Source organism: Cryptomeria japonica, chromosome 9, assembly GCF_030272615.1.
Source record: "Cryptomeria japonica chromosome 9, Sugi_1.0, whole genome shotgun sequence".
NCBI lineage: Eukaryota > Viridiplantae > Streptophyta > Pinopsida > Cupressales > Cupressaceae > Cryptomeria > Cryptomeria japonica.
The window spans coordinates 468,014,356-468,041,265 of NC_081413.1; the positions used below are offsets into that span (position 1 = coordinate 468,014,356).

General features: G+C 36.6%; 1 protein-coding gene across 2 annotated transcripts in view; it reads left to right on the forward strand.

The window, feature by feature from the left end:
• Positions 1-1,753: 1,753 nt before the first annotated feature.
• LOC131075929 (ornithine carbamoyltransferase, chloroplastic) overlaps positions 1,754-26,910 on the forward strand; it is a 51,466-nt gene continuing 26,309 nt past the window's right edge. Inside the window, exons 1-2 of one of the 2 annotated variants that reach the window (XM_058012891.2) lie at positions 1,754-2,115; positions 2,272-2,405. In XM_058012891.2, the coding sequence (XP_057868874.2) occupies positions 2,045-2,115; positions 2,272-2,405 (205 nt within the window). In that variant the 5' untranslated portion in view covers positions 1,754-2,044. The remainder of the gene's footprint in view (positions 2,116-2,271; positions 2,406-26,910) is intronic. The other variant, XM_058012892.2, reaches the window with a different exon arrangement.

Here is a 26,910-nt window from a genome sequence, read left to right on the forward strand (position 1 = left end):
CTATGGTTACTACAGTTGTGTCACAAATCAATACCATGTTCTTGTCAAATACTTTGAACAATAGTCAGTTAGCTCCTTCGCATAACGTGCCACCAAACCAAAACGTTAATTGGCAAAACTTGGTCCAACAACCACCACATAATACTATGTCCTCAAATGTATCTAACTAGGGTTCAAGTCAATATCATACCCACTTCACTCCACACGACGCCTTGAATAAATTCGAATTCACATACACTCCCACATTTACCTTTACGTCCGCATCCAACATCAATTCAAACTTCCAACACACAAATCAACATGCCTACAATTTCACTCAACCTCCAGTCTACTAAAACACAAACCCTTTTGCAGACCCAAATCAAAGCTTCAACCTGCACGTCCCATTGATACCTATGAAAGCCTTATCACAACAAGTGCAAAGCTTGCAACAACAAATGCCCAACATCCAAGTAGGTGGCCTAAAAAATCATATACTATGGAAGACTTGTGTCCTTACCCTTTTGATAGGTCGGTACACATGTCTCCTTTCCCTTTGAACTTTGAAACATTGAATTCAACAAATACAAGGGAAAGGGAGGCCCCCGAGATCATATTAGAGAATTTTTCACCGCTTGTATTGAGGTCACATACAATGATACTTATCTTATGTGTCTCTTCCCTTGAAGTCTCAGAGGACAAGCGATGCAATGGTTCTCCCACTTGCCGAATGACATTCAATCTTGGGGTGAGTTAGTTGAGAAATTCATCACTCACTTTTCACATAACATAGAGCACCAGATGATCATAATAGATTTATGCACAACGAAACAAAAAGAATAGAGAAATCTTTACCTCATTTTTACATTAATGAATTGCTGTTGCTAGTAGGAATTTATATCATATCCTTGAAAAAAATAAAAATGAAAATATTTATTGACAACTTGATTTAAGAAATGATGTTTGCACTACAAATGCAATCCATAGACATGTTTGAGCAGTTGTTAGACAAGAGACTTAAGTACGAAAAAAACCTCATTGCTAAGGGGGAAATCAAAATCTACAAAGAAAACAACAAGAGCAACCCTAGTTTGCTTTGAATGTTATGCATTGCTGGGCGACCACTTTGTGTCTTCTGCAAGAAAGTACTATTAAAGGCAAAGGCAAGGAGGATGATAACTACAAGGCCCTCTTCAAATTCCTCACCAAGGAATGGGCTAGGAAGCTCCTCCCCAAGAGGAGCCATGGGAAAAAGAATTAGTCTGCACCTATGTCTTGAACCTCTAGTTTTTTGTTCGGCTCTAGTAGCCTCTGGGCTTATAGTTTTAATTCTTGTTTATGTTTGAACTTATATACCCATTGCCCTGCGTGACAAATGTTTAAAATGTTTATTAAGACTTTTACATATCTGATGAACATACGTAGAATGATTAGTGTTTTTGATAGAAGAAAGTTGAAGGCGCTGTAATTTAGGTGCTGCTCTGCTGACAGTTGACTTACCATTGTTTCTTGTTCTGTACCTGGATCGCCCCCTTGTTTTGACTGCTTTTAATATAAAAAACAAAAGCAACCTTGATACATCAAACAACAAGACCATGCAACTTTAAAATAGTGAGATGGCACCAATTTACAAGTGAACACCATGATTGGCCCTCCCCCAATTCCACCATTACAAAAACAGACATTTAACATGCTTACCAAGTGGAATCCACCCACTGAAAAAAAATAAAAAATTATTTTTTAAATACAGCAACATATGAACATTTGCTATGCTTACCACGTGGAAACCACCTCAGTTTCCACAATTTTATATTGCGTTTGGCCTGATCACCCAAAGCTTCCACTAATGGTGGCCACGCTAAATATTCATCTTCATACTATTACTAGTGGTGAAACACTCGAAAATGCTCTGGTTTGCCGGAAAATGAGCAAGCCTCGCATAGATATAGAGTTGACAACGCGCGTGGTATTCTGAAACGCTTAACAGAATACTCTTCCTCCTCCTCCTCCCGTTAGGTTTTTTTGAGCAGTTGCAGAAGAGCAGACTATATATTTCAATATCAGAATGGTGAGCTTTGCTGTTTCGTCAGACACTTCTTTCACCCGTTTGCCTGCTGCGCCATGCCTCGATTGCAGGTATTTCCTTTCCCGTTTCCACTGCCTTTTTTATTCTGTTTTATAGTTTTACAGAGCTTATATTCATGGTGGAACCGTTGCAAACATAATTTGGAATTCATAAAAGTAAACGAAGCTCTGAACTGTGATTCTCATCACTTTTATTTTTATATCCAGCAGGGTTAGGGGATTATTTTTGAAAACGTCCAAGTTGAAGGTTTGTGCAAGTACCACTTATAACGAATCTTCATTTCAACCGCATGGCCTTGGAGTAACAACTACAGCGCGCTCCTCTCTTATTAATCAATCAGGTAAGTTTGGTACCGTTTTGCATTCAATTTGTTCGCAAACAAAGTTTTCTTGCATTTAGTCTTTCTTTTCTCCAGTTCTCAAAAAGGATACTGTTACCTTTTTCCCTTGCATTATACCCTGATTTGGGTTGCCCACTTGCGTGCAATATTTTATTGTTACCCACTTTTAACACTTTATCATGTTTGGTAGGAATTTTTAACGCGTGGCTTCACTATGGATAGCCCCCTTTTTTGAATATTTTTAACAGGAGAGCTGTTGACGTTTACTTTTTTAACTTATAACACACACATCAATTAATTTTGTATTCGGTTTTGGTATTTAACAAGGGATGGGATATTTTAGTGGTTCCATTGAAGGAGGCAACCGGGATTTTCTATAGAGTTTTGCATGGGGTTATTTGGGAAACATTGAAATAAAGTTCGGTCCCATACAAGTCTTATGTTGCTGCCCTTAAATTTCGGAGGCTTTTTCAGGAAAAAAATATAACTGCAGAAACTGTTTAAAAAATGATTAGGCACTTAATTAAAAAAAAAATACTGTGGAATTTCAAAAGGATTTGTATTCACATCTAGAGCAGGAGAGGAAGGAAGGATGAGAATATGCGGGTACAGTTCTGCTGATTCTCTGGCTACCCCTTTGCTTTATTTTGATCTTGGAGGCTTTGCTCTTCTTTATCTGCTCATCCTGTAGGTGTGAGCCATGCTTTGGGGGGCATCCTACCCGTCTGTCCTCCCTCCACCCCTTCCAGTCCCTCTCTTTCAGACAGCTTTTTTCTGGCTCTAGCACCTATGTTATGGATAAGGAAGTGATGGCAGTAATGGCCGCTGCAGGCAAAAAGAACTGGATCATCGAGGAAGGAGAGCTAGTCCCTGCATGCTGGCCCTGGAGGAGAATACGTTCATTAATTTGGATGCCACAGAAATCAAGAGGAATGTAACAACTCTCCTTGGCCATAGCTTTATTTGTAGATTCATGGGGGCCTAACTTCCTTAGGAAGATATGCTTGCTTGGGCTTATAGAAATTGGAAAACTAAGCTTGAGATCAGATTGTCTGCTTGATGATATTTCATTGCTATCATCACCAACGAATATGATTGGGACAAAATCTTTAAAGTAGTTCTGTACTTCTTTAGGAATGCGAGATTTGTCACAAAACATTGGCATTTAGGTTTTAAACCGTTGGAGGAGTTACCAACCATTACCCTTGTTTGGATTCCTCTGTATGTTCTTCCATATGAGTTTTGGTTCTCATTTGTATTTGACACTATTGCTAAATTGTGAAATGATGATTCAATGTTGTAATTAATTAAGGAGAGCAAGGCTCCTTTGATAAGCAATCACAAGCAAAGTTTCTAAAACAGAAACAAAAAACCCAAAAGAAACATTCTAAATAATAACAAACTACGAAAAGGAAATATCCTAAACTAACTAACCAAATGACCATTACAGAAACATTACACTATTACTTTAATAAATTGTTGGAAAACCCAATTGATATGTCAAAGCCATTTCATGGAAAAGGTCTTTCTTGCTATGCTCGAATCTGTGTGGAGCTATCTTTGTCCAAGCCATTGCCAAAATGTATCACTCTACAAGCAAGGGATATAGAGTGGATCCAACTTTAAGAATATGAAAGCATACCTTTTAGATATAGAGGATATCACAAGTACAGGCATCAGATAAGGGAATGGTCCTCTTTACAAGAAGTAAATGATCAGGCAAGAGCTCAAGAGGACAATAATTAGGATAGTGATGATTTCTTCCTACCTCAAAGAAAGAATTTAGTGAGAAAGAAATAACTAGAAAGTTAGGATCGAAGGCTAGAACAAAAAAAAAGGAAATTGTTTCAGATTTGGCTCTTGTTGACGAGAAAGAGGAGGTTTTAGAAACTCAGCTTCCGATAGGGAAGATGGCTTGTAAGGATAATCCTATCCTTTTTGAATAAGTTTTCAAGTTTGATTTGAATGATCTCATTGTGAACTTGAAAAGAACAAAGGTTTGAGCTGAAATAGATACTTTTGGAGTAATGTGAATAACAAGCCCCCATCCTTCAAAGGAAGGGAGGTAGAAAAGCCAAGAAAAGCCAAGAAAAGCCCTAACCCTCAAGAGGATTCTAGTACTGACTAGGGTGAAAATGAGAAAATTGTGAGAAGAACTAGAAGTGAGCAAAGGAAAGGGGACTTAAGCAGCAGCAGGGCTGGAAGGCCGACCAAACATGACTTTCTTCAAAATGTTGCAATGGACAATGTGGTGGTAGGTAACCATGTAACTGGAAGACATCTAGGTGGATACCAAGAGATCCAAACCTTTCTCATAAAGATATCGTCTTAAAATCTTCAGGCTCTTGATGCCCCCGCCAAGAGTTGAATCCTTTAGAGACTCTTGGATAAGCATAACCCACATGTTGTTTTAGTGTAGGAAACTAAGATAGATCCCATTAATTGACTTTTCTCTTTTTAGTGGAAATGAAAATAGAAGGCAGTGAGGTGAAAGGTTCCTTTGGCGGTGAAAATAATGAAAATGCTTTGGCTTGCTAGCTTAATTGTAGGCAATCTAATATGAATTTTCTCTTGGTTAATGTGCATGTACTGCAAAGATTCAATAAACAAAAGTGTTTGAACCAGATCCTTCAATTGATAAAATATTTTGAGGGGTTCAGTTGGATGTGGGATATTTCAATGCTTAGCTTGATTCCTTTGAGAGTAATTGTGGGATTTATATTATTAAGGAAAGTGGAAGTTTATCCACCTTCATTGAGAAGCTTGATCTTTGGGATATCAAGCTGTTTCACGATTGGTTTACTTGATTCAACCGAAGGAAAGGCCAATCTCATATTGTTGGTTGCTTGGATGGATTCCTTGTCCTACTAGCTGGATGGACTGTAACCTACACCTATCTTTGAAATTCTTGATGACAACTGGCATAGACCACTAGCCCATTTGCTTGGCTGTGGAGGATGATTGCTTTTTAAGAACTCCATTCAAATTTGAGAAGGTGTGGCTAAATCATCTTGACTTGGAGAGGATTGTGACATAATTGTTGCTTGTTCCCACTAAGAGATATGGTACAAATTGCCCTATTCTTCCATAAATTATGGGACTTAAAGGGTATCCTTAAAGAGTGGAATGTCAATGCATTTAAGAATCTTGTTTACTCGAAAGAGAAATCAGAAATGTTGGAGCAGCCAAGATCTGTTTGCAAACTCAAAACTCTCCACAAATATGAAATGTGTAAAATGGGAAATATAATAAGCATGTAATGTACAATGTACAAATGAGTCTTGTTTATAAAGGTAAGCAAGAAGATGTGAGAAGGTAGGAGTCAAACTCTGAATACCCTCCCAAGTATGAATTAGGTGAAGGACTCTATGGACAAGTGTTGGGACACTTGGCAAGTCTACTTGAGGTGAGACAAAAGTCTAGATAACTTCTAAATGAGCTTAAGTGTAGTGTGAATAGGACTGTACTAAGTAGGCTAAAAGTTAACTAGTTTGATAATACCTCTTTTCACACTAACATCCCCCCTTAAGCAATACTTAGGGAGTAATGTAATCACTGAAAAGATGAGTTTTGACAACAAGGCCTGGTAAGGTACTCATGTGCAAATGAAAATCTCTCATAAATAGAGAGAAAGAGAAAACTCAGTGGGAACAATAATCCCCTCCAAAAGAGAGAAAGAGAAGGATAAGACCTCTTGAAAAGATGTCCATATAATGATGAACATGATGATGAAGAACTCCTGAAGCATATCAAAGCTATAAAGTTTGGTGAAGATGAAATGGTGTCTACTGGAATCAATGAACCTCCAAATATGTACATCAAGAGATACAAAACTCTACATGAGTGAGCATATAGAACACTACTTAACCATAAAGTTGAAGATGTAGATAGAACTATGATCGAGGAACATGATCAACAAAGCACAAGTGACCTGTAGTACACTACAAAAATGTGCCTGGGTGTTCTACATGAGTACCAAATCTTGCAAATATGATCCACTGAAATAATCCTCCTGTAGGAGAGATAGAGTAGGTCTATGTGAACCCCTTGCAAATTTGTGAAGTCCATTTGGCTCCATTGACGTTCCTCCACCACTTTATTGAAACAAGGAAGCATTAGCATAATCATGTCATAATTCCCCCTAATGCTGGTGAGGAAGTGGTTGGGCACAAAAATGTGCATAGGAATGTAGAACCAGCATTAGGTCAATAGATGTACAAGAGAATGAAAAAGGGTGTGCATCATGGCACATACGCATGAGGAGGGAATTAGGAGGATCCATTGCCTTGACAGAAAATCCAAGGCACCACACAACCCTCCATTACACTTTATAATTTAGTGTAAGTACAACATTCCCTCCCTAAGGAACACACATTTAGTTTTGTGGCACTTTATACTAAGTTACTTGTTCGGGTTCAGGCTTGGGTTCAAGTTTGATGGTTCGGTTCGTGGGTTTGGTCATTTTTTTTGGGGGTTTGGGTTTCTTTTGGGTTTGTAGATACAAAAACATATAAAAATCAGAAATTTATACATATATTCAGCAGTAATTAAGTTCAAAATACACCACTATATTAATAGTCAAATTACATAGCAAAATACACCACCATATTAATAGTCAAATATTAGTCAAACTTGAATGTCATGATATATATTAGACTTTAAAGTTAAAAAATAATAATGTGTGTCAACAATCAGCTTCATTGATCAAATATTTTATGGGTTATCAAAAATATCATCATTATCCATATTAGATGATCTATGTTGTGGTAAATTAGAAGAATCACAAATGGTGCCATTGACACTACCACTAACACTAGCATTGACACTACCACTCTCATGCTCACTAGGTGGCTCATAGTCATCATCAACATCAAGTGCAACAAAATGAATAGTGGAAGCATCCAATTCAATATGCTTTGGCTCAATATCCCACTACCTTGTCTCCCCTTCTTTGTAGCTACTTTGTTGTGTGTAAGGAGCCACAAGTTTGAATGAACAAACATCAAGTCCTCTACCTTTTTCAAGTGTAGTCTATTGAATGCACAAGCACCGAGTCCTTTGACTTTTTGGAATAAAAAAGTCAATATAAATTTAAAAAACCCCAAATTTGACGAATTCACGCAGCTGGAAATGAGATTCGGCTTGGGTTCATCCAAGCTGAACCTACAGGCTGTGGGCTGGACCTTGTCCAAACCCATAAGGGACCAGATCAGGACCCTGGGCTTTACTTGGGCAAACTGGTGACATAGTTTTATAGCTTCATGTCAATTTTCTTTCTTAGGAGTGCTATAGGAAGGATGTAGCTTTAATACATATTTCAATCCACTTGTAGTTGTGCTACATGATACATGTAGGTTGCTATAGGATTTTTCCAAACTGCTATTGGTTAGTTTCATGTGTTAATGGACTGCATATTTTCCTGCTATAGATCTATGTATTTCTGCTACAGGATTTGTGTATTAAGATGCTATTACAGGAGGACTTCATGTTTTTTGCCTTGAATCTGTGATAGGAAATATAAGGGCTGCTATATATACTAATGCTGAGTTATATATGGTGTTGATTAGATAAATCGGTTATTGTTGCTTTGTGCAATATAATTGATATGAGGATATGTTTTAAAAAACTGCCAGCCATTGTCATTCTCAAAGGGGGTCTTTTGTTTTACTAATAGCATTTGGATGATTTGTTTCATAATATTACTATTCCTTTAACAATTTACTTGTTAAACAGCAATTTGTGGCAGAGTTTTTCCAGATAGCAGTTGATTTGGATGTCATGCCCCGCCTAAGATCTGAATCGCAGCCCTAAATAATAAAATAATCTTTTGATTTATGCTGACCTAAGTTAGAAATTGTTAAATTCAGGCTATTATGGTTGAGGGGGCCGACAGGTTTTAGGAAACTTAAGAGCAACATTCAGAATAATTCCTTTAAGAAGCCGACCTGGGGTTTAAGTGCAACAATTTAGAAGTTAAAATAATAAAGGGTGATCGCTATATAATAAAGGCCGACCATGTCATGGGGAGCAGCGATTAAGATTATGATAGAAAGGGCAGCGATTGGAAAAAAACAAAAAGAAAACAATATGAAAAGAATCATGGCAGACTTCCATCTTAATATAAAACAATTTTGTATGTGTAAACAAGGGCAGTGGTCAGGTTGAAAGGGATGCATAACTTGGAAGGGTGGTGATCTTGACAAAGAGAGGTGTCCCTCCATCCCTCTTAAGATATATATATAGGGCAGATCTTCATTTGGGGGTAAGGACATGAAGGAAAATGGGATCAGATCAGATATACTTAACTTGCAACAACAGACTGGAATTTAATAACCTACAAATAACAGACTTGTAATCTACAAATATTGTAGTATGCAATATGAGGGTCTTGCCTAAAATATAATCTCATATGTAGTATTAAGATAATTAAGAACGGGAATTGCTAACTGATCTAGACTCCTATAATTATTTATTTAATCAACTACGAACAATCATGTGCGGGTTGGCAAGGTAATATGATTGGGAAAGAAAATACGGGTTTCCCCTCTAAGTAGGCCACCCTAAGTTTGATGGAATTGTCTTGGTTGGATGTTCCTGCCACTTGTGGGCCAAGGGGTCGAGTTGTCTTGGTTGATACTTCGTGCCTTGGGCTTAGTTGTGGCGAATGGTTCCAGGAACCCTTTGTGTTATCCTCTCCCATCCCCATGATGGTTGATTGTGGGAAGTGAATGAAGTGATCATGTATGGGTTAGTAAGGAGGCACGATTGAGAAAGTAGATACAGGTTCCCCCTCTAAGTAGACCACCCCAAGTTGGATGGATTTGTCTTGGTTGGATGTTCTTGCCACTTGTGGGCCAATGGGTCAAGTTGTCTTGGTTGGATGCTTTGCGCTCTTGGGCTTAGTTGTGGCAAATGGTTCTAGGTGCTCAATCATGCTTTTCTCTCAATTCCCTACAATGGTCAATTCTTGGAAATATAACTATAGATTAGATCCCAATGAGTGATGTTATTTAACTTTGATATTTATTTGATTCTTAATGCAATTGATTATATATGCATTTATATGTTATTGGATTCCTTACCCTTATGGAAATAATTGGTTATTGAATTATATTTCAAATGTTGATTAACATTATTGCAAGGCTTAAACCAAAGTTTATGTTGGAAAGGAAATTATTGATTGGTAAGTTGTATTCTAATGGACTATATTTCTTATTTTAATTGAACTTGTGATTTTAGGTTAAGATTTAGGACATCCCAAAAGGTGACATTACAACTGGTATCAGAGCTTCGTTCTTGCCAGCCTGAGGGACGAAAGATAGTTGATGCAACTAAGCCAAAGAGCTCAAAGGGCATTGGAGAGAGAAAAAAGGAAACTTGCAGCAAGTGACAACCCTTCTCACAACAAAATGATGAATGAACAATTGAGAGACGAGTTGAGGGCCTACATGGAGCAAAATGAGAAATCATCCCAACTACTTCTACAAACCCTTCAAAATATGAACAACACAATCAGTGATCTTAGACCCAACCAAGCTAATGGAAGGGCATCTCTAATCATCCTGAAAATGACAATAGAACTCCGTTAGGATCAACACCAAGAATAGTTAGACCCTCCATAGCTAAAGAAGGGCCAACTAGAGAAGAATAAGAAATCAATAGACCAAAACATAACCTAGAGGAACTAGCCAAATCATATTCAAGACTTGACCTTAAAGTAAGGAAAAACATTCCATGTAGGGAGTTTTGTGAGGTCAGAAAAAGAAGTAATCCTAGAAGGGAGAGGGGTCAACCTAATAAAAACTTATATCATAAAGTAGGCAAATTGACTCTCCCTATCTTTGATGGATCGGGGAAGGTCACTGCCCATTCATGGATCCAAAAATTGGAAGCTTATCTATCTTTAAATCCCGTGATAGAAGAAGATGCGATCAAATTCACCATCTTACATTTAGGAGGGGTCAAACACTATTGGTGGCACCTTGGCTTTCTGACTCAAGGCCATCAAAAGTTAAAACATAACAACTTATGATTACTTCATTGGAAACTCAATGAAATATTTGACCAAATAACCCTGAAAGATATTTTAAAGAATTAACTCAATTAAGACAAGAAGGGACTGTTGAAGACTATGTGGTGGTCTTCCAAAGGATTTCAGTCATGGTCCCCGAAATTATCGAAAGAAGACTCACCTACCTATTTATAGAGGGACGTTGGAAACTATTTGTGGCTTAGTAAGTGCCCTTGATCCTTCCATTCTCCAAGATGCAATATTAAAAGCCTTACGACTTGATACCATTGAAACAAGGGACACAAGTTACTCTAAAAATATATCGTCAATAGATAAACCCTATTATGAGAAAGATGGGCATAAAAGAACATTTCTTCTTAGAGATGACCATGAAAAGCTTTGAAGGGAAAACTTATTTTATAGGTGCAAGGAAAAATGGGAGCATGGACATGTTTGTAAGCAAGAAGATATTTGAAAGAAAGATTTGTGCTTCAAGTGCAAGGAGAAATGGGAACCAAGACATATATGTGGAAAAAGAAGCCAAGTATGCAATATAGAGGCATAGTCCGACGAGGAAGCACGGGAAGAAGAAAGAGAAAACCCAAGCAAAAGGAGGAGGTGTGATGAAGAAAACACCACAACGTAGTAACAAAGCTTCTAATTTGGCTGCTATTTCAAATGTCTAATTCCATCTATGATATAGCTAACATCACTTTAATTATTACACTAGATTCAATTCCAAGCTATCTCCAAATGTGACTAAATTTATCTCTACTAAGTGGTTTTTGTTCTTATATTTGCAACGAGCTCCCTTGACATCTTCATTGTCCACCGGCTGGTAGATATAATAGTGATGAATATCAATACACTTGGCAGACATGATAGACTAGATTCTTCAACATTTTGTGGACTCTCTTAATATTTGCAAAGAATGGTCATTGTAGTGATGAAGATCAATCGATAATGTTTGCTTTATAGTTCTCTTTAGTGGAAAATAAGGCAGTTATATGCTATAACTTAGTTTGGCATGAAATTGCTCTTGGTCGAGAATAAAGTTCCAACTAGAGTTACTATAATTATATACTGAATAGTATGGAATTTGGAAAGCATTAATAAAAGTTGCCAAAGGTGAGTGTTCCTTTGACACATTGAAGAACAAGTTTTGATTTTTCTCTTGAGGCTTGGACATGAATATGGAAGGCCATCTTATAACAAAGCCAAACGTTGTATGCTAAATCTGAAATATAATGCTAAACCGATAAATCAAACTTGTCTCATATGTAACCAAACTTTGGTTTTTTTTTAAGAAGTTCTAGTCAAGATTATCCTACCATGGTAACATGTCTAATCTAACACAAGGATCTATCACACCCTTGTCAAAACCAGTCACACAAGCAGACAAGAATATGAAACAAAAGACTGTTTCCCAAAATCCTCTTGAGAAAGAACATTGCACAAATGTGTGTCATGCTTCTAATCCTCATCTTAATATATAAGTTCTCACGTTAACATTGAAAGATATCTATGATATTGTGCAAACCATTTACAAAGTGATGCGAAATGAGGGTGATAGAAAATTATGAACCTTGCCAATCTCCAACTCGAGATTATGTTGTTGCAAGTTTAGGTTTAAATTTGCAACTTAAGGTAATATCAAGGTTACAGAAGCGAATTATATCACAAGGAGGATCTAAGGATTACAAATCTCCAAGAGTTAGTTAAGGGACCCTTGCATTGAAAATATTTGGTTAAAACTATCAATGCTTGAGGACAAGCAATCTTGGGAAGGGTGGACTGCCATGCCCCGCCTCAGATCTTAATCACAGCCCTAAATAGTAAAATAATCTTTTGAATTTATGCTGACCTATGTTAGAAATTATTAAATTCAGGCTATTATGGTTGAGGGGGCTGATAGGCTTCAGGAAACTTAAGAGCAACATTCGGAATAATTCCTTTAAGAAGATGACCTGGGGCTTAAGTGCAACAATATAGAAGTTTAAATAATAAAGGGTGATCACTATATAATAAAGCGTAACTATGACAAGGGGAGTAGTGATTAAGGTTATCATAGAAAGGGCAGCGATTGGGGAAAACAAACAGCAATTAATATGAAAAGAATCATGTCCGACTTCCTTCTTAATATAAAACAATTTTGTATATGTAAACAAGGGCAGTAGTCAGGTTCAAAGGGATGCATCACTTGGAAAGGTGGTGATCTTGACAAAGAGAGGTGCCCCTCTGTCCCTCTTAAGATATATATATATATATATATATATATATATATATATATATATATATATATATATATATATATATATATATAGGGCAGATCTTCATTTGGGGAAAGGACATGAAAGAAAATTGGATCAGATTAGATATTCTTAACTTGCAACAACTGATTGGAATTTAATTATACTAATAACAGACTTGTAATCTACAAGTATTGTGGTATGCAATATGAGGGTCTTGCCTAACATATAATCTCATATGTAGTATTAAGATAATTAAGAATGGGAATTGCTAATCCATCTAGACTCCTATAATTATTTATTTAATCAACTACAGACAATCATGTAGGGGTTGGCAAGGTAATACGATTGGGAAAGCAGATATGGGTTCCCCCTCTAAGTGGGCCATCCCAAGTTGGATGGAATTGTCTTGGCTGGATGTTCTTGCCACTTGTGGGCCAAGGGGTTGAATTGTCTTTGTTGGATGCTTTGTGCCCTAGGGCTTAGTCTGTGGTGAATGGTTTTGGGCACCCTTTGTGTTATCCTCTCCCATCCCCACGATGGCTGGTTGTTGGAAGTGAAAGAAGCAATTGTGTATGGGTTAGTAAGGAGACACGGTTGAGAAAGTAGATACGTGTTCCGCCTCTAAGTATGCCACTCCAAGTTGGATGGAATTGTCTTGGTTGGATGTTCCTACCACTTGTGGGCCAAGGGGTCGAGTTGTCTTGGTTGGATGCTCCATGCCCTTGGGCTTAGTTGTGGCGAATGGTTTTGGGTGCTCAATCGTGCTTTTCTCTCAATTCCCTACAATGGTTGTTCTTGGAAATACAACTATAGATTAGATCCCAATGAATGATGTTACTTATATATCTATTTGATTGTTAATGCGATTGATTATATATGCATCTCTATGTTATTGGATTCCCAACCCTTATGGAAATAATTGGTCTTATGAATTATATTTCAAATGTTGACTAACATTAGTGCAGGGTTTAAACCAAAGTTTATGTTGCAAAGGAAATTATTAATTGGTAAGTTGTATTTTAATGGATTATATTTTTTATTTTAATTGAACTTGTGATTTTAGGGCAAGATTTAGGAACATCCCACATTACATTGTAGTTGTGATTTTATTCCTTCTATTATGGGCAGTTTACTCTCATCATGTCTTTTCACATTCTTCCTTTTGTGGCAACTGACATTGTTTGCATGGAATGTTTTCCTGCACGCAAGGGCATCTTACTATTTTGGCGTCTCTGGATCCTTCTAGTGTGAGCCATTTAATTGGCCAATAATTTTCCTGTTTATTGTGTTGAGGTTTTGGTTTGTTCTTTTGGACAATGTGGTTATAGTCTATGTTTCTTTAGTTGTTTATTCAACTCGAATGGCAATTAGAACATTGAAGATGTGTGTTTTTTTACTTTGGCTTTCTCTTTGATTGCATGGCCTTTTTTTGGGCTGTTATCTTCTCTGTTTCTGCACAAACAATTGAATCATTCTTGGATAGTATGACGACTTTTCAAAACATTTTCCTTGGGTTGAACTCTTTCCGTCTTGAGAAATCAATTACATCCTTGGCTGCATGGCTTTTCTTGCACATTTCTTTTCCCTAGCTGTTTATTATTTTCAAGGAGGCAGTGGTTATGACACATGGTGGCATGCTATTCTTTTTGCTGGTTTGCAGTAGGATCTGGCTTATGGCAAGAGAGAGGTAGGTGATGGGAAGCTGCTGCAGCTTCCTATAGCTTAATATAATTTTTTGTAACTAGGTTGGATGCTGCTTGTGGACAACCAATAAAATTACTATAGCTTACTATAAAACTGTAAGCAGGTTGTGTTGTGCTGCACGAGGATTGATAAAAGTACTAAAGTTTAGCATTTGTTGCGTCTATTCGCATATGGGTGGGTTGTGTGATTATGTGGGCTACTAAATTGGATGACTTTTCATTAGACCTCTGTTAGCCCCAATTTCAAACTCATCAAATTTTAAAAAAAAATTCATCAAAAATGTAGTATCCCTAGGCTAATCTGACCCTGTTTCGCTTATTTGAACCCCAAGGAATATTGCCAAACACTTGGCATACAATGTTTGAAGCCGCTGTTATGAATTTTTTTATTGTCTTCTTTGGGTTTGTAGGTTGCAAATGAAGTTATGGAAAGCTTCTAACAATGCAAGTTTGTTATAGAAATGATATACTAACTGTTTTAGACCTTTACACACACATGTAATGACTAAAATTAACTAGTACAGCTAGTTGACATTAAGACAAACACTTGTCATGCGTCCCAATGTATACCTACAGCCATTAGGCATTTAAGCAAACAGTTGGCATGAAAGCTAAGTGGCTGATCAATGTTGAATGTTACCATGAATGTGGAATATGCAACTTATATCTCCATTAAACATATGCAACCTCCAAGTATTTCATGATATAATCATAATAGCAAATGATGCAATGAAGTAATGATTATCTAATACAATGACCATAGATAGAAAACCTGGAATTTCAATGGCTGCCTTGATATATTGGTTTGATTCTCCTCAAATGCAAAGCCCTTGTCAAATATATATAGCTGTTCACTTTTCTAAATCCCCTTCTATAGAATTCGAACTACTGTAGCGCACTGTTCATGACACTGGAGCGCATTGTTCATGCGCACTGTTCACATGCACTGTTCACGACACTGTAGCGCATTGTTCATGCGCATTGTTCACACGCACTGTAGCGCACTGTAGTCTCTTTCAATCTGCAAACAAACTCTGAAATAAACCCTCCAATCAGCTCAATATCGACTCCTGAATGAAGCCAACTCTCACAAGCATAATCAGATGATATTGCACACCCTCTATATGCTGTTACAATGAAGAAGCCACGCTCTCCAATGCCGACAAGCCTTGAATCCTGCAGAAACCCTTGGTATTCTACACTTCAATGCTTCAGAGAAACTTCAATCAAAAACTCCAATCACATAATGAAGTTCGATTCCTTTTGCACACTTATATTTCCTCAAGAAGTTCGAACTTCAAAAAGCTCTTAATTAACATTAAAATGTTATAATATTTCATTGGCATCAATAATGTAATTAAACCTTGGGTTATGTGCTCATAAATTATTAATAAATTTGGCCCCCTTCTCATGATAAATAGACCCTCATTTAAGTGCTTTATAATATAAAGTCATTTTATAACTTAATAATATAATCTCCAAATAATTAAAGTTTAATTGAGCCAATTAAACATTAATATCTCCATGAATACTCTGTATTTTCGAACATCGTCTGAACTGGTAGCTAACATGAGGAGACTGCAAATGACCATACCCCCTTTACTAAAAATAGCAGGGGTCCATCTCTAACATCCCAAAACTTACCAAAAATAGTAAGTAGAGCAAATGATGCCAAACGAAGACCAAACTGAAGCACTCTGAACACTGGAGATGATACCAATCCTCATCGCTCTGAATACTGAAGAATCTGCATCCCTCAAAGGACCCTCTATCCAACCTTATTAGCCTACGAGGGTCAAGATAATAGGCTAATCTCACTGTGAGTTTGATACTCACAAAAATGGGGACATTACAAAAAAGCATTGCATTGAGTAATTCCTAGTCGAAAAAGTCCTTGAGAACCCTCACATGCTGAGTCTTCTGTCATTTTGAAGCAAATACATTTGTGATCTTCGTCAAGACTCCAAACCCTAGGAGTAGTCCTCTAGCTTGTCAAGATTCACTAAAACAATTAAATCTCAAAATTTGCGCAAGATAGTGCATAATCCTTTTATGATGATGTTCCTATTGCTATTCCAAGCAATGCGACAAATTTTTGTTTTGACCTAATTTATGGATTTTGAGATGTTACAGCTTCTATTTTCCATGACTTGGTTCCGAAAAACATTTAAATTAGGCTTTCGATAGCTTATGAGGTGCTCAATTTTCTAGGTTCTACTTACAATTGGATTTTGGTTATTCGAGCAAAATTTTGTGGCAAAAGGTCAAACAGTTCAAAGTTATCGAGGTTTTTCTCGTACAAGCTTTTGTGGTTTTCAATCGGAGAAAGTTGTCTCTCCCTTTGCATATTAATGTCAATGAAAATAAGGAATTGTGCTAAAAACGAATATGTATGTCATTAAATTGTTGCAAATGTTTGAACAGATAAAGTTGATCTAGGCAGGACCAATTTCCAATATCATTGATGATGATATGTACAATTATGAAGACTATGTCATTGTTCTCTTTTCTCAAACATGACAAAGAAAGTTGTAGCTGCATCTTGTCGCCTTTGTTTCCTTGTTGTTGGCATATAGTCCTAATAGTCATGGCAAAAGAGAGTTTTATTAGAATGTTCAAGTCGCCATCATCCTGGCAAAGTTATGCATTAAGCATCAAAGCATTTACAAAAACTTGTGAGTGGGTCAATAGGATGTCTCAAATGGATTTTATTTTGAAAATCACAACAAACAACGAGATATGTGCAAAATGGATTTGTTAAAAAGGCTTTGCAAAGTTTTAAGCGAGTAAAATTAGTTAATTATGCTGAAGTTCACAGCCTATCAGCCATTTAGCAAAGTTCTATAATCATACTAAAACACTGAGGAATACCTTTTGTATCGGTCCTTCGGTTTTATTGTTATAGCACTTTGAAAACCTGATAAGCAAAAGGGATCTAACAATTATTGACATTACCACGCCATCTCTTCTAATGAAGTTTTCGGTGTTAAAAACAAGATCAATAAGTTATGAAAAGCACTCATAGCATCGATATGCTCAAGCAACTATTCATCGGCAATTTGATCAACTTTGTGAACTTCTAGAAAAAGCCGAGGCATTCTTAAAGAAGATTCAATTGTCATTTTATCGGTCATTCAACAAAGCTGTCTAAATTTGTTAAAATACCGATGTAGTGTCAATACCTATTCATCGGTGATTCTTTAAAATTGACCATGTTCATTAAAACAACGATGCCTTCTTTGTGGGAAAGTTAGTTAATGTAAATAATTCTAAAACTGCCTAAAAGCTTCCCTCGGTTTCTCTATTGAAAAAGATTTTAGAAATTTCAAGAAGATGCAAATGGTAGTCAATTCTACCACCAAAGTTGTTTGACACAATGCCTCAAAAAAGGCTTCATCTCATGGAGTGCAATGGAGGTAGGAAATCGATTTGTTGAATAGGCTTCAAAGACTCTCAAGCTAATATAGTTTGCAGGTGTAAAGTTGCTCTCGTAGACGTGCTTGTAAAATGAGAAATCATTGACAATGCACCTTAACTGTATGACAAAATGATTCAAAGAAACGTGGTCTCATAGGAATGCATAAAATTGGTTTTCTCAAATAGATGACATCTCAGAGAATGCAATGATAGAGTGCCACCATATCCCAGCCGCGCTAGAATGGAAGCTTTGGAACAGACAATGAACATTCATTGTCATATAAACTGTTTGATGTGCTGCCTCAAATAATTGTGGTCTCACAACATACTATGATTGGATGCTCTCCGCAAAGTAGATTTGTTGAAGCAGCTTTTGAAACTTCTAAGTGAATGCACTTAGTGGACATATGTGGAAGTATACGCAACGGCAAAACAACTATTTGGAATAACACGTCGAAGAAATTTGCTCTCATTGCATGCAATGTTTACAGAATACACGCAAACTAGATTTTTTGTAAAAGCTTTATAAACTCTCACACAAATGTGCAGTGAAGGGACTTCTCATGGATCGGGATGATTGTAGAGTACATACACCAATCAAGTCAAAAGTGCTCAGTTGGACATGCATGCAAGACGCGGAATGATAGACAAAGCACAAACTCTTTGATAGAATGCCTTGAAAATATGTCATTCCATCGAATGTAAGGCACATAATGAATTTGTTGAATCGGCATTACAAACTATGAGGCATATTCGAGCAACAAAGTATTTTTGAAGAAATCTGATTTCATTTAAGGCAATCACTGCAGGAATGCACAAAATCGATTTATTTAAAATGCTTTAGAAACTTTGAAGCAATTGGGAACATAGACAAAACGTGCATACTTTTTAATGAACCACCTCAGCGAAATGCGGTCTTACAATGTGCTCATGGTTGCTAGATATGTTGAAAATGAATTTGTTTGCAAAATGTGGTAGTATAGAAAAACATATGCATAGAATGGATTTGGAGAAAAGGCTTAAGCAATTTTCATGAAAATCAGAAAATGCAATGGCGGGTGTCATACACATGTAAATCATGTCCCTCTCTTCATGCTGCATATTATAGTAGACCCTAGGCCTTCTCACCTACCACTCCCAAAATGGTTTAAGCTTAAAGTTAATAAGAGGAAAGGTTGAGGCCTAGACGAGATAAAATGTGTGAGGATGGTCAGTAGTCCTCTAGAATGGTATAGGGACAGGGCAGATGCATTGTGGAAAGAAATAATGGTTCTGATGTTGAGAAAGGTGACTCCATTGGAGGTGTTGAAGTGGGTAGCAATGGATTCTTGAATGCAAAAGTTGGACCTTATGACATGATTTGTGATGCATGCTTGGCACATACTCCAGGTTTATCTTTGTCATTGTTCAAATAAAATATCATTTTCATGAAAGGAAAGGAGGTCTAGCAGCTGCAATGGAATCCATATCCCTGTATGGTCAAATTGTTGGTGAATAGATGATTCCTCAAAGTTGTTCATAGAGAAACCCAATGATTGTTGATCATAAGGATGTTACCTCTATATTATACGGTCATGGATAAATATGGGATGAAGATAATGATACAATGATAACATGGGTATTATTGAGAGTACTCATAAGATATTTCACAAGGGCTTGCAGTACGATAAGTGTGGTGAACTTTTTATTCAATTCACAATGAAAGTTCATAGTAAATTATGACTATGATTTATGACATGCCTACTTTATGAGGATACCAATGAAGATGGGTACACAAGGCTTGATCTACATTCTACAAGCCTCCTTGTTATTCAAAGGAATACTTGAATGATATATTTAGCAGATGGAAATAGGGTAAATGTTGAGTATGTTATTGAGATATTACATGTACATCAAGGCCAAGTTTCTATTGAATGGAAGATTCATGGTTGAGAAAAGATGCAAGGCTTGCTCCAACAAAAGTCCCCCACTTGCTCTTTTCAAATTGTCTTTTTGTAAAAAGTACTTATGCCACCCATTGTAACTACTAGTTGGAAAATTGACTTCATTTCTGTAAAAGTTGGGTAAATTTAACTTCTAAAAGGTAGTTATCAGAGGTGATCACTTAGGTAGTATTCAAGTAGCCATGCTATGTAGTTATCTTGAGTAGTTATCCTAAGTGGTTACCTAGGTGGTTACCCTAGGTAGTTATGCTAAGTGGTTACAAGGTAGTTGCTTTCTCTCAAGCCTATAAATGCAAGGCTATTTGTAATGTAAAAGGAGACTCTTACATAGGGAAAACTCTGGAGAATTTTCTAGAGAGACTTTTGGAGAACTTTATGTTGCACTTTGTATAGAATGGTTTATGAGCTTGTATATTTTCATAAAGATAATAAAGGAAGCATTTGATTCGTATGTTTTGGCTGCCCTATGTTATCATTACTAATCTCTTGTATGTTAGGTTAGCAATCCTTCTATCTCATTGTGCAAATCATAATTTATCCATTAAAACGTTCATAGTTTGTGTAATTGATATAATGATACACAAGCAGGCTTTGGTATCTCTGTTTGAATGTGTTGAAGTAGTTGATCTCTTCGTATGTTGAGAATCATCACCCTTCATTCATTGTCATTGTGCATCTAGACATATTTGATTATAACCCCTTGTAATCTGTTATCAATTGTGAAATCTCAATTGGTATTTGTATGTCTATCATTGGGGTTTTTGTTATTCATTTTTTTTAATTTTATGTTTTCACCTTTTTGTATTTTCAGGTTAAAAGTACACAAAAATCTTAGAAACCCCCATCATACGAGGGAGCTGCCCCTCTCAAACGTAGAGGAAGATTGTGGTTTCACTGCAATCTCTCCAACTGTTGGAACAGTTGTGTCACTGCTCACAGGGCAAATGGGGTCAGATTTGAAGATGAATTCGTAGTGATAAATTTGTTTACCAACAACCTCTTTCTAGATAGCATTAACAAGTTATAGCAAGAGTGGCATAAAAAATGGTCTTCATTATCTTCAATAGTTCTACCTAAACATTGTAGAAAGGGAAGTGCCAATCGCAAATTGTTTGAGTGAATCTGCAGTCCAAGCTTTTTTCACTGTGCTTGAGGCATGTGGACATTGTACCAAACTTCATAGATATCTATATGGCATTGCTTATTGGTAAGACAATTTTAGATTACTACTTATCAAATGGTCTCCTATCTAATCTTTGGTGCTTGTATTTGTTGTAGAGGGAAGATGTTAGAAGCTGCAACGAGAACCTCACTTAAATAGTGTTGCAAGCTATGTTCCATGGAGTTTTGGAATGGGGGGACGGGGAGATGTAGGGATGGGTTTTGGGGATAGGGGTACTTTAGACCAAAAATTGGGAATGATGGGAGGAGGGAGGGGGGCGGTGCAACAACTACTAGTGAACATAACACACACAGACATACGTGCATACATTCATAATTTTATACAATTAATTATGGGGAAAACTTACAATTATTATATATTTATTAATCAAACTAATTAATATTATAATTATCAAACTAATTAATAATAAATATAAGTATTCCTCATGATCCCTGTGTTTTTCATTATTTCTGATCAAACCTTCCTCCTTTAAAGTACTACTGGTGAAGCTAGGGAATTTGATTGGTCTATATGAAGAGGGCTGCATAGTTGAAGACATGAATATCATTATTCTTTTATTTTCTTCTCTATTTTTAGCGATTCCTTACAGCAATCAACAAAAATTCAATATTTTTGAAAATTTGGTAACATCCATCACTTCCATCACTATCTACTAAGCCAAAGTATTTGTGATGTACATAATAGGAAATATTTGACTACCAACTTCCTAATGTTAAGATAAGAGAGCGTGCATTTGAGTAAACAAAAACAAAAACAATTGTCTTAATTGTCTATTTTGCCTCCAATACCATGTAAATCTTCTTTCCTTCCTTCAGGTTCAACCATCTGTACATGCCATCATATTGTTTGCCTATTCAAAGATTTGACAAAAATCAGAATTGTTATCATGACAGAGAGAAATTTCGTTTAGTGTGGGGACTCCTCAGCATCCCCAGAATGGTCAAGGCCTTGTTGGGGAGCTCCCCACAATGTCCATTGCAGGACATTCCCCTTGTAGCTGGCAGTGGGGGGACGTTTCATCACCATCTTCAAAACCTGGGGACATCCTTGCCCTCACAATAACACTTTTTTTGGTCCTTGTGTAACATTGGATGCAAGTCATTTTGAAGTTGAAAAGTCTCTTGCAGTTTTGAAAATGTATTTCTTTTTGCTCCTTCATAGCTACTATGTTATAAAATTCATTAAATCCTATACTGCTATGCTATAGCCAATCCGACTAACAAGAAGCAAAGAATATATACTCCTTTATTAGTATTGATCAAGCCTTTGGAACAAGAAGCTAGTATTAAAAAACCTTGAGAATCAGTTTGCATGAACTTCCTTTCAAGTTCACTTTCTGTTAATCATAGTAGTGATTGTATCTATGTAGTAGTTAATAGATTCTCATGATGGCAATTCTTATCCCATGTAAAAAGACACTCTCAGCTATATAAACAACTCAATTGTACTTTTAGAATATATGGGTTCACTGTGGCTTACCTTCTATAATCAGATTGATCAGGAGACAACAAGCTTGATATATTCCTAGAATTTGCTTTGGTCAATGATGGCCAAAAACTGAAAATCTATTGCATTCTATCCTCAACCGAAGTGACATACACAAGTGTTAAAATGGATATTCATGCATCTTCACTAAATTTACAATTCCAAGAAGTCACACTTAGGATGAATTTCTTTCTTTCATTCAACATAGTTACAACAAAAAAATGCTTAGATCTACTAAGTACGACCCTTTTCCAGTTTGCTTGGATTGGTAACCATCAACACCCATTGATTTAGCTTATACTAGGCTATTATAAGTTGTATTGACTTCTTAAGCTCAAAAGAAAGTTGATAACCTACCAAGTTCATTGATCACATTCAACAGAAGGTGCAAATCATCATGCAAAAGTTGTAAATGATGTTCAATTTACAATTCAATATGCAAGATGTATTCTAATTTGTATTCTCTCTATCTATGTATTATCTATTTATATTATAAATCTGACTATCTTCTTTTGTATGGCAGGTGAGAGGAGTATTTATCGATTTCAATATCCTTCTCACAAATATCGATTGATATATATATGCAAGAGGGGAGGATCAAGCAATGCCTTGACCGGTCATGTCTTATGGACATGACCGATCAAGACATTACTTGATCGCACCCTTTGATATATAATTATCAATTGGTGTTTATTCTAATCAACAACCCGATTCTAATCGGGTTCTACGTAACTTAGTGTTCAATGCCAATCGGTATTCACGTGGCATGTTAACCGATGCCAATCAGTGTTTGCGTGACATGTTAACCGATGTCAATCGGTGTCTAAGTTGACTGATACCAATCACTAACTAATAGTTATAAACCAAGCGGTGCATACTTTGCCACTCGATAACACTATCGATAATCATCATTTGTTTACTGCTGTGAAGATATCCGATATAAATCGGGATACATGGTTAACCTGATAATAATCGGTGATCACTGTTATAAGGCAAACCGATATACTATGCTATGATATGATTATCGATATTGATCGATTAAGTAGATTGGACATATACAACTGAAGAATGATCATCAAATGAAATAGCTTGAAGTTTTCCTGATAGTTTATCGATAGGATAAATGATTGAATGAGAGACTTCATTTATCTCTCATTCAATCATTTGTCTTACCGAAGCTACCATACATTAACACTCCCTCTTAGCTAGGTAAGATAAATGAAAACAATATATCAAGCATCACAATTCAAATAATGGTTAGTATTCTTTACACAATCTAACTTTCTAGGAAGTCATATCACCTAATCACATGATATGAAGTATCACCTAAACATGTGATACAAAACGTCCATCATGTCAATCTTGTGATGACAGGATATCGCCTAAGCATGTGATATTAGTATTGCCTAAACACGCAATACTTAAGGATAATCATATGAGAAAAGATTCAATTCTCATCTTTATCCAAGTTGTGGTATGTGCACTAACATCTTATACAAATGTTTTACCACAACCCAATCATGGCACATCCATGACACACCAGAGATCCAACACGATAACTGGTTTGGACATCATAAGATCGTCACCTTATAATGTCTCCATACAAGTGTTCATTATCTTGAGAGATCGTCACCTCTTAGATATGAACCCAGGGGATAAAACCCAAAATGTCCTATCATGACAAAGAAGTTTACACATTAAACATCTTATTGATATGTAAATACAGATTACTAAGCAAATTACCTTTCTATCATACCTAAACCTTTTCTGAAGTGATCAACCTTCACTCTGGAAAGAGGTTTGGTCAGAATAATTGCTGTTTGATCTCTTGTACAAACATATTCTAATTGAATCGCATTTCTGTCTAGCATATCTCGCACATAATGGTATGGAATCTCAATATGCTTGGATCTGTCATGGAACATAGGATTTATTGAAAGTTTTATGCAGCTCTGATTGTCACAATGTATAACAGTGGGTTTCATAGGCTCTCCAAACAACCCCACAAGCAACTTCCTAAGCCATAGTGCCTCTTGGGCAGCCATAGAAGCTGCAATGTATTTTGCCCTGGTGGAGCTTTGAGCTACAAAGGACAGCTTCCTGCTGATCCAAGATATCATAGCTGAACCTAGACTGAAGCAACACCCTGAAGTGCTTTTTCTGTCAGTTACACTTCTAGCCCAATCTGAGTCGGTAAATCCATGTAGGTCTATATCAACTTTCTCATATTTGAGACCAAGGTTTAGGGTACCTTGTAGGTATATCATGATGTGTTTTACTACAACCAGGTGTATCTCCTTAGGTTCACACATAAACTGACTTAAAGCATTAACTGCATAACAGATATTTGGCCTTGTATTCACTAGGTACATCAGGGACCCAATTATTTGTCTTTATTGAGTAGGGTTAGTGGGTTGTGACTCTGCTGCTGCTTCTATAAGTATGTGTAAGTTGGCTTCCATAGGAGAGGTCATGGGCCTATAGTTTAGCATTCCGAATCTCTTCAAAATATCCAAGGTATACTTTCCTTGGTTTAGTATAATGTTGTCAGAATTCTGCCATACTTCCAATCCTAGGAAGTAATGAAGGAGTCCCAAGTCCTTCATATCAAATTCTTTGGATAGATCTTTCTTGCATCGATTGATATGGTGATCATTTCCTGTGATTAATAAGTCATCAACATATAAAATCAATATTAGCATATCACCTTTATTTCTTTTGTAGTAGAGATTAGGATCTGCATCATTCTTAGAGAAGCCTAGTCCTGAGAGATAGGTGTCAATTCTTTCATACCAGGCCCTGGGAGCCTGTTTAAGCCCATAGAGGGCTTTCTTGAGTCTACACACATGAGACTCTGCATCATGAATTTCAAACCCTTCAGGTTACTCTAGGTAGACTTCTTCTGAGATCTCACCATTCAGAAATACTGTCTTAACATCCATCTGGTATACCTTCCACCCCTTTGCTGCTGCAATGGCTAATATAGCTCTTACTGATGTATACCTGGCAACAGGTGCAAAAGTTTCTTCATAATCTATTCCTTCCCTTTGTGAGAACCCTCTAGCTACAAATCTAGCCTTGTGTTTTTCAATACTGCTGTCTGCAACATGTTTGATCTTAAAGAGCCATTTAGATGAAACAACAGATTTCTTAGTTGGCCTAGGAACAATCTCCCAAACATCATTTTTCATAATGGACTGATACTCTTCAGACATGGCATCCTTCCATACTTGATGTTCAAGTTCATCTGATACATTGTTTGGTTCGGCTTTAGAGGGATCATTCATAAGGGCAACATAGCTAGTGAATTTATTAGGCCTTTTACTTTCCCTGAAGGTCCCTGAAGGAGCAACAAACTTCTGAGCTTCTGCTACAGTCTTGGTGGCCCATAGTGGTCTTTTTTTGAGGTTTTCTCTAGGTGGACTTTGAGTTTCACTTATAGTTTCCTCAGGATTCTCCCTCTGAAGCTCAGGAGTAGGATCTTTATCTATGCTAGGGGTAGGGATATAGACTTCAGGGTCTAGAGAACTTTGGGCTCTTTTGAAGGCTAAGTCTTCTTCAAAGATCACATCCCTACTTAGTTCAATATTCTTTTGACCAGGTATATAGATCCTGTAGGCTTTGGAGGTTTCACTATATCCTACAAGGATTCCCCTTTTTCCAAAAGGCTCTAATTTTAATCTTTTCTCCTTAGGTACATGAATATAGATAGGGCATCCAATTATCCTAAGGTGGCTAATATCAGGTTTTGATTTAGTAAAGACTTCCTCAGGGGTCTTATCTTCAAGATGGGAGTGAGGACATCTGTTTTGGATATATACAACAGTGCTAGTTGCTTCTGCCCAAAGATTGACATTTAGATTCTGATCAAGAATAATAGCTTTGGCAGCTTCAACGATTGTCCTATTTTTCCTCTCAGCTATCCCATTTTGTTGAGGGTTATAAGGTATTGTTAACTCCCTCTTAATCCTTGAATTTTTACAAAATTCTTTAAATAATTCTGATGTGTATTCCCCCCCATTATCAGTTCTTAGGGTTTTAATTTTATTTCCTGAGTAGTTCTTTGTTGGTAATTTGAATTCTTTAAACCTATTAAGGATCTCTTCCGATTCTTTACATTTTAGACTATGTTACCTCGAGTTTCCGGGACGGGGACGACAGGGGACGGCGGGACGCGTTTCCGGGACGGCAAATTTTTTTGCCAAATTTGGGGACGGCGGGGGATGACAAAGGGGACGGCTATATAAAAGATAGGAAAAATTTAAAATATGTAGGAAAATTTCAAAATTCTAAATGTTCATATGAAAACATGGATAAAGCATGCATATATATATTATATTCATATGAAAACATGGATATAGCATGTGTATGATACTATGAAAAGTTGAAAACATTTTAGAATGTAAATTCTGAACATACAACATTGTTAATACTCAATAGACAATATGCAATTATGCATTCATAAATCAGAATTTCAATTCATTCACATTGTCAATATGCATGTCATAATA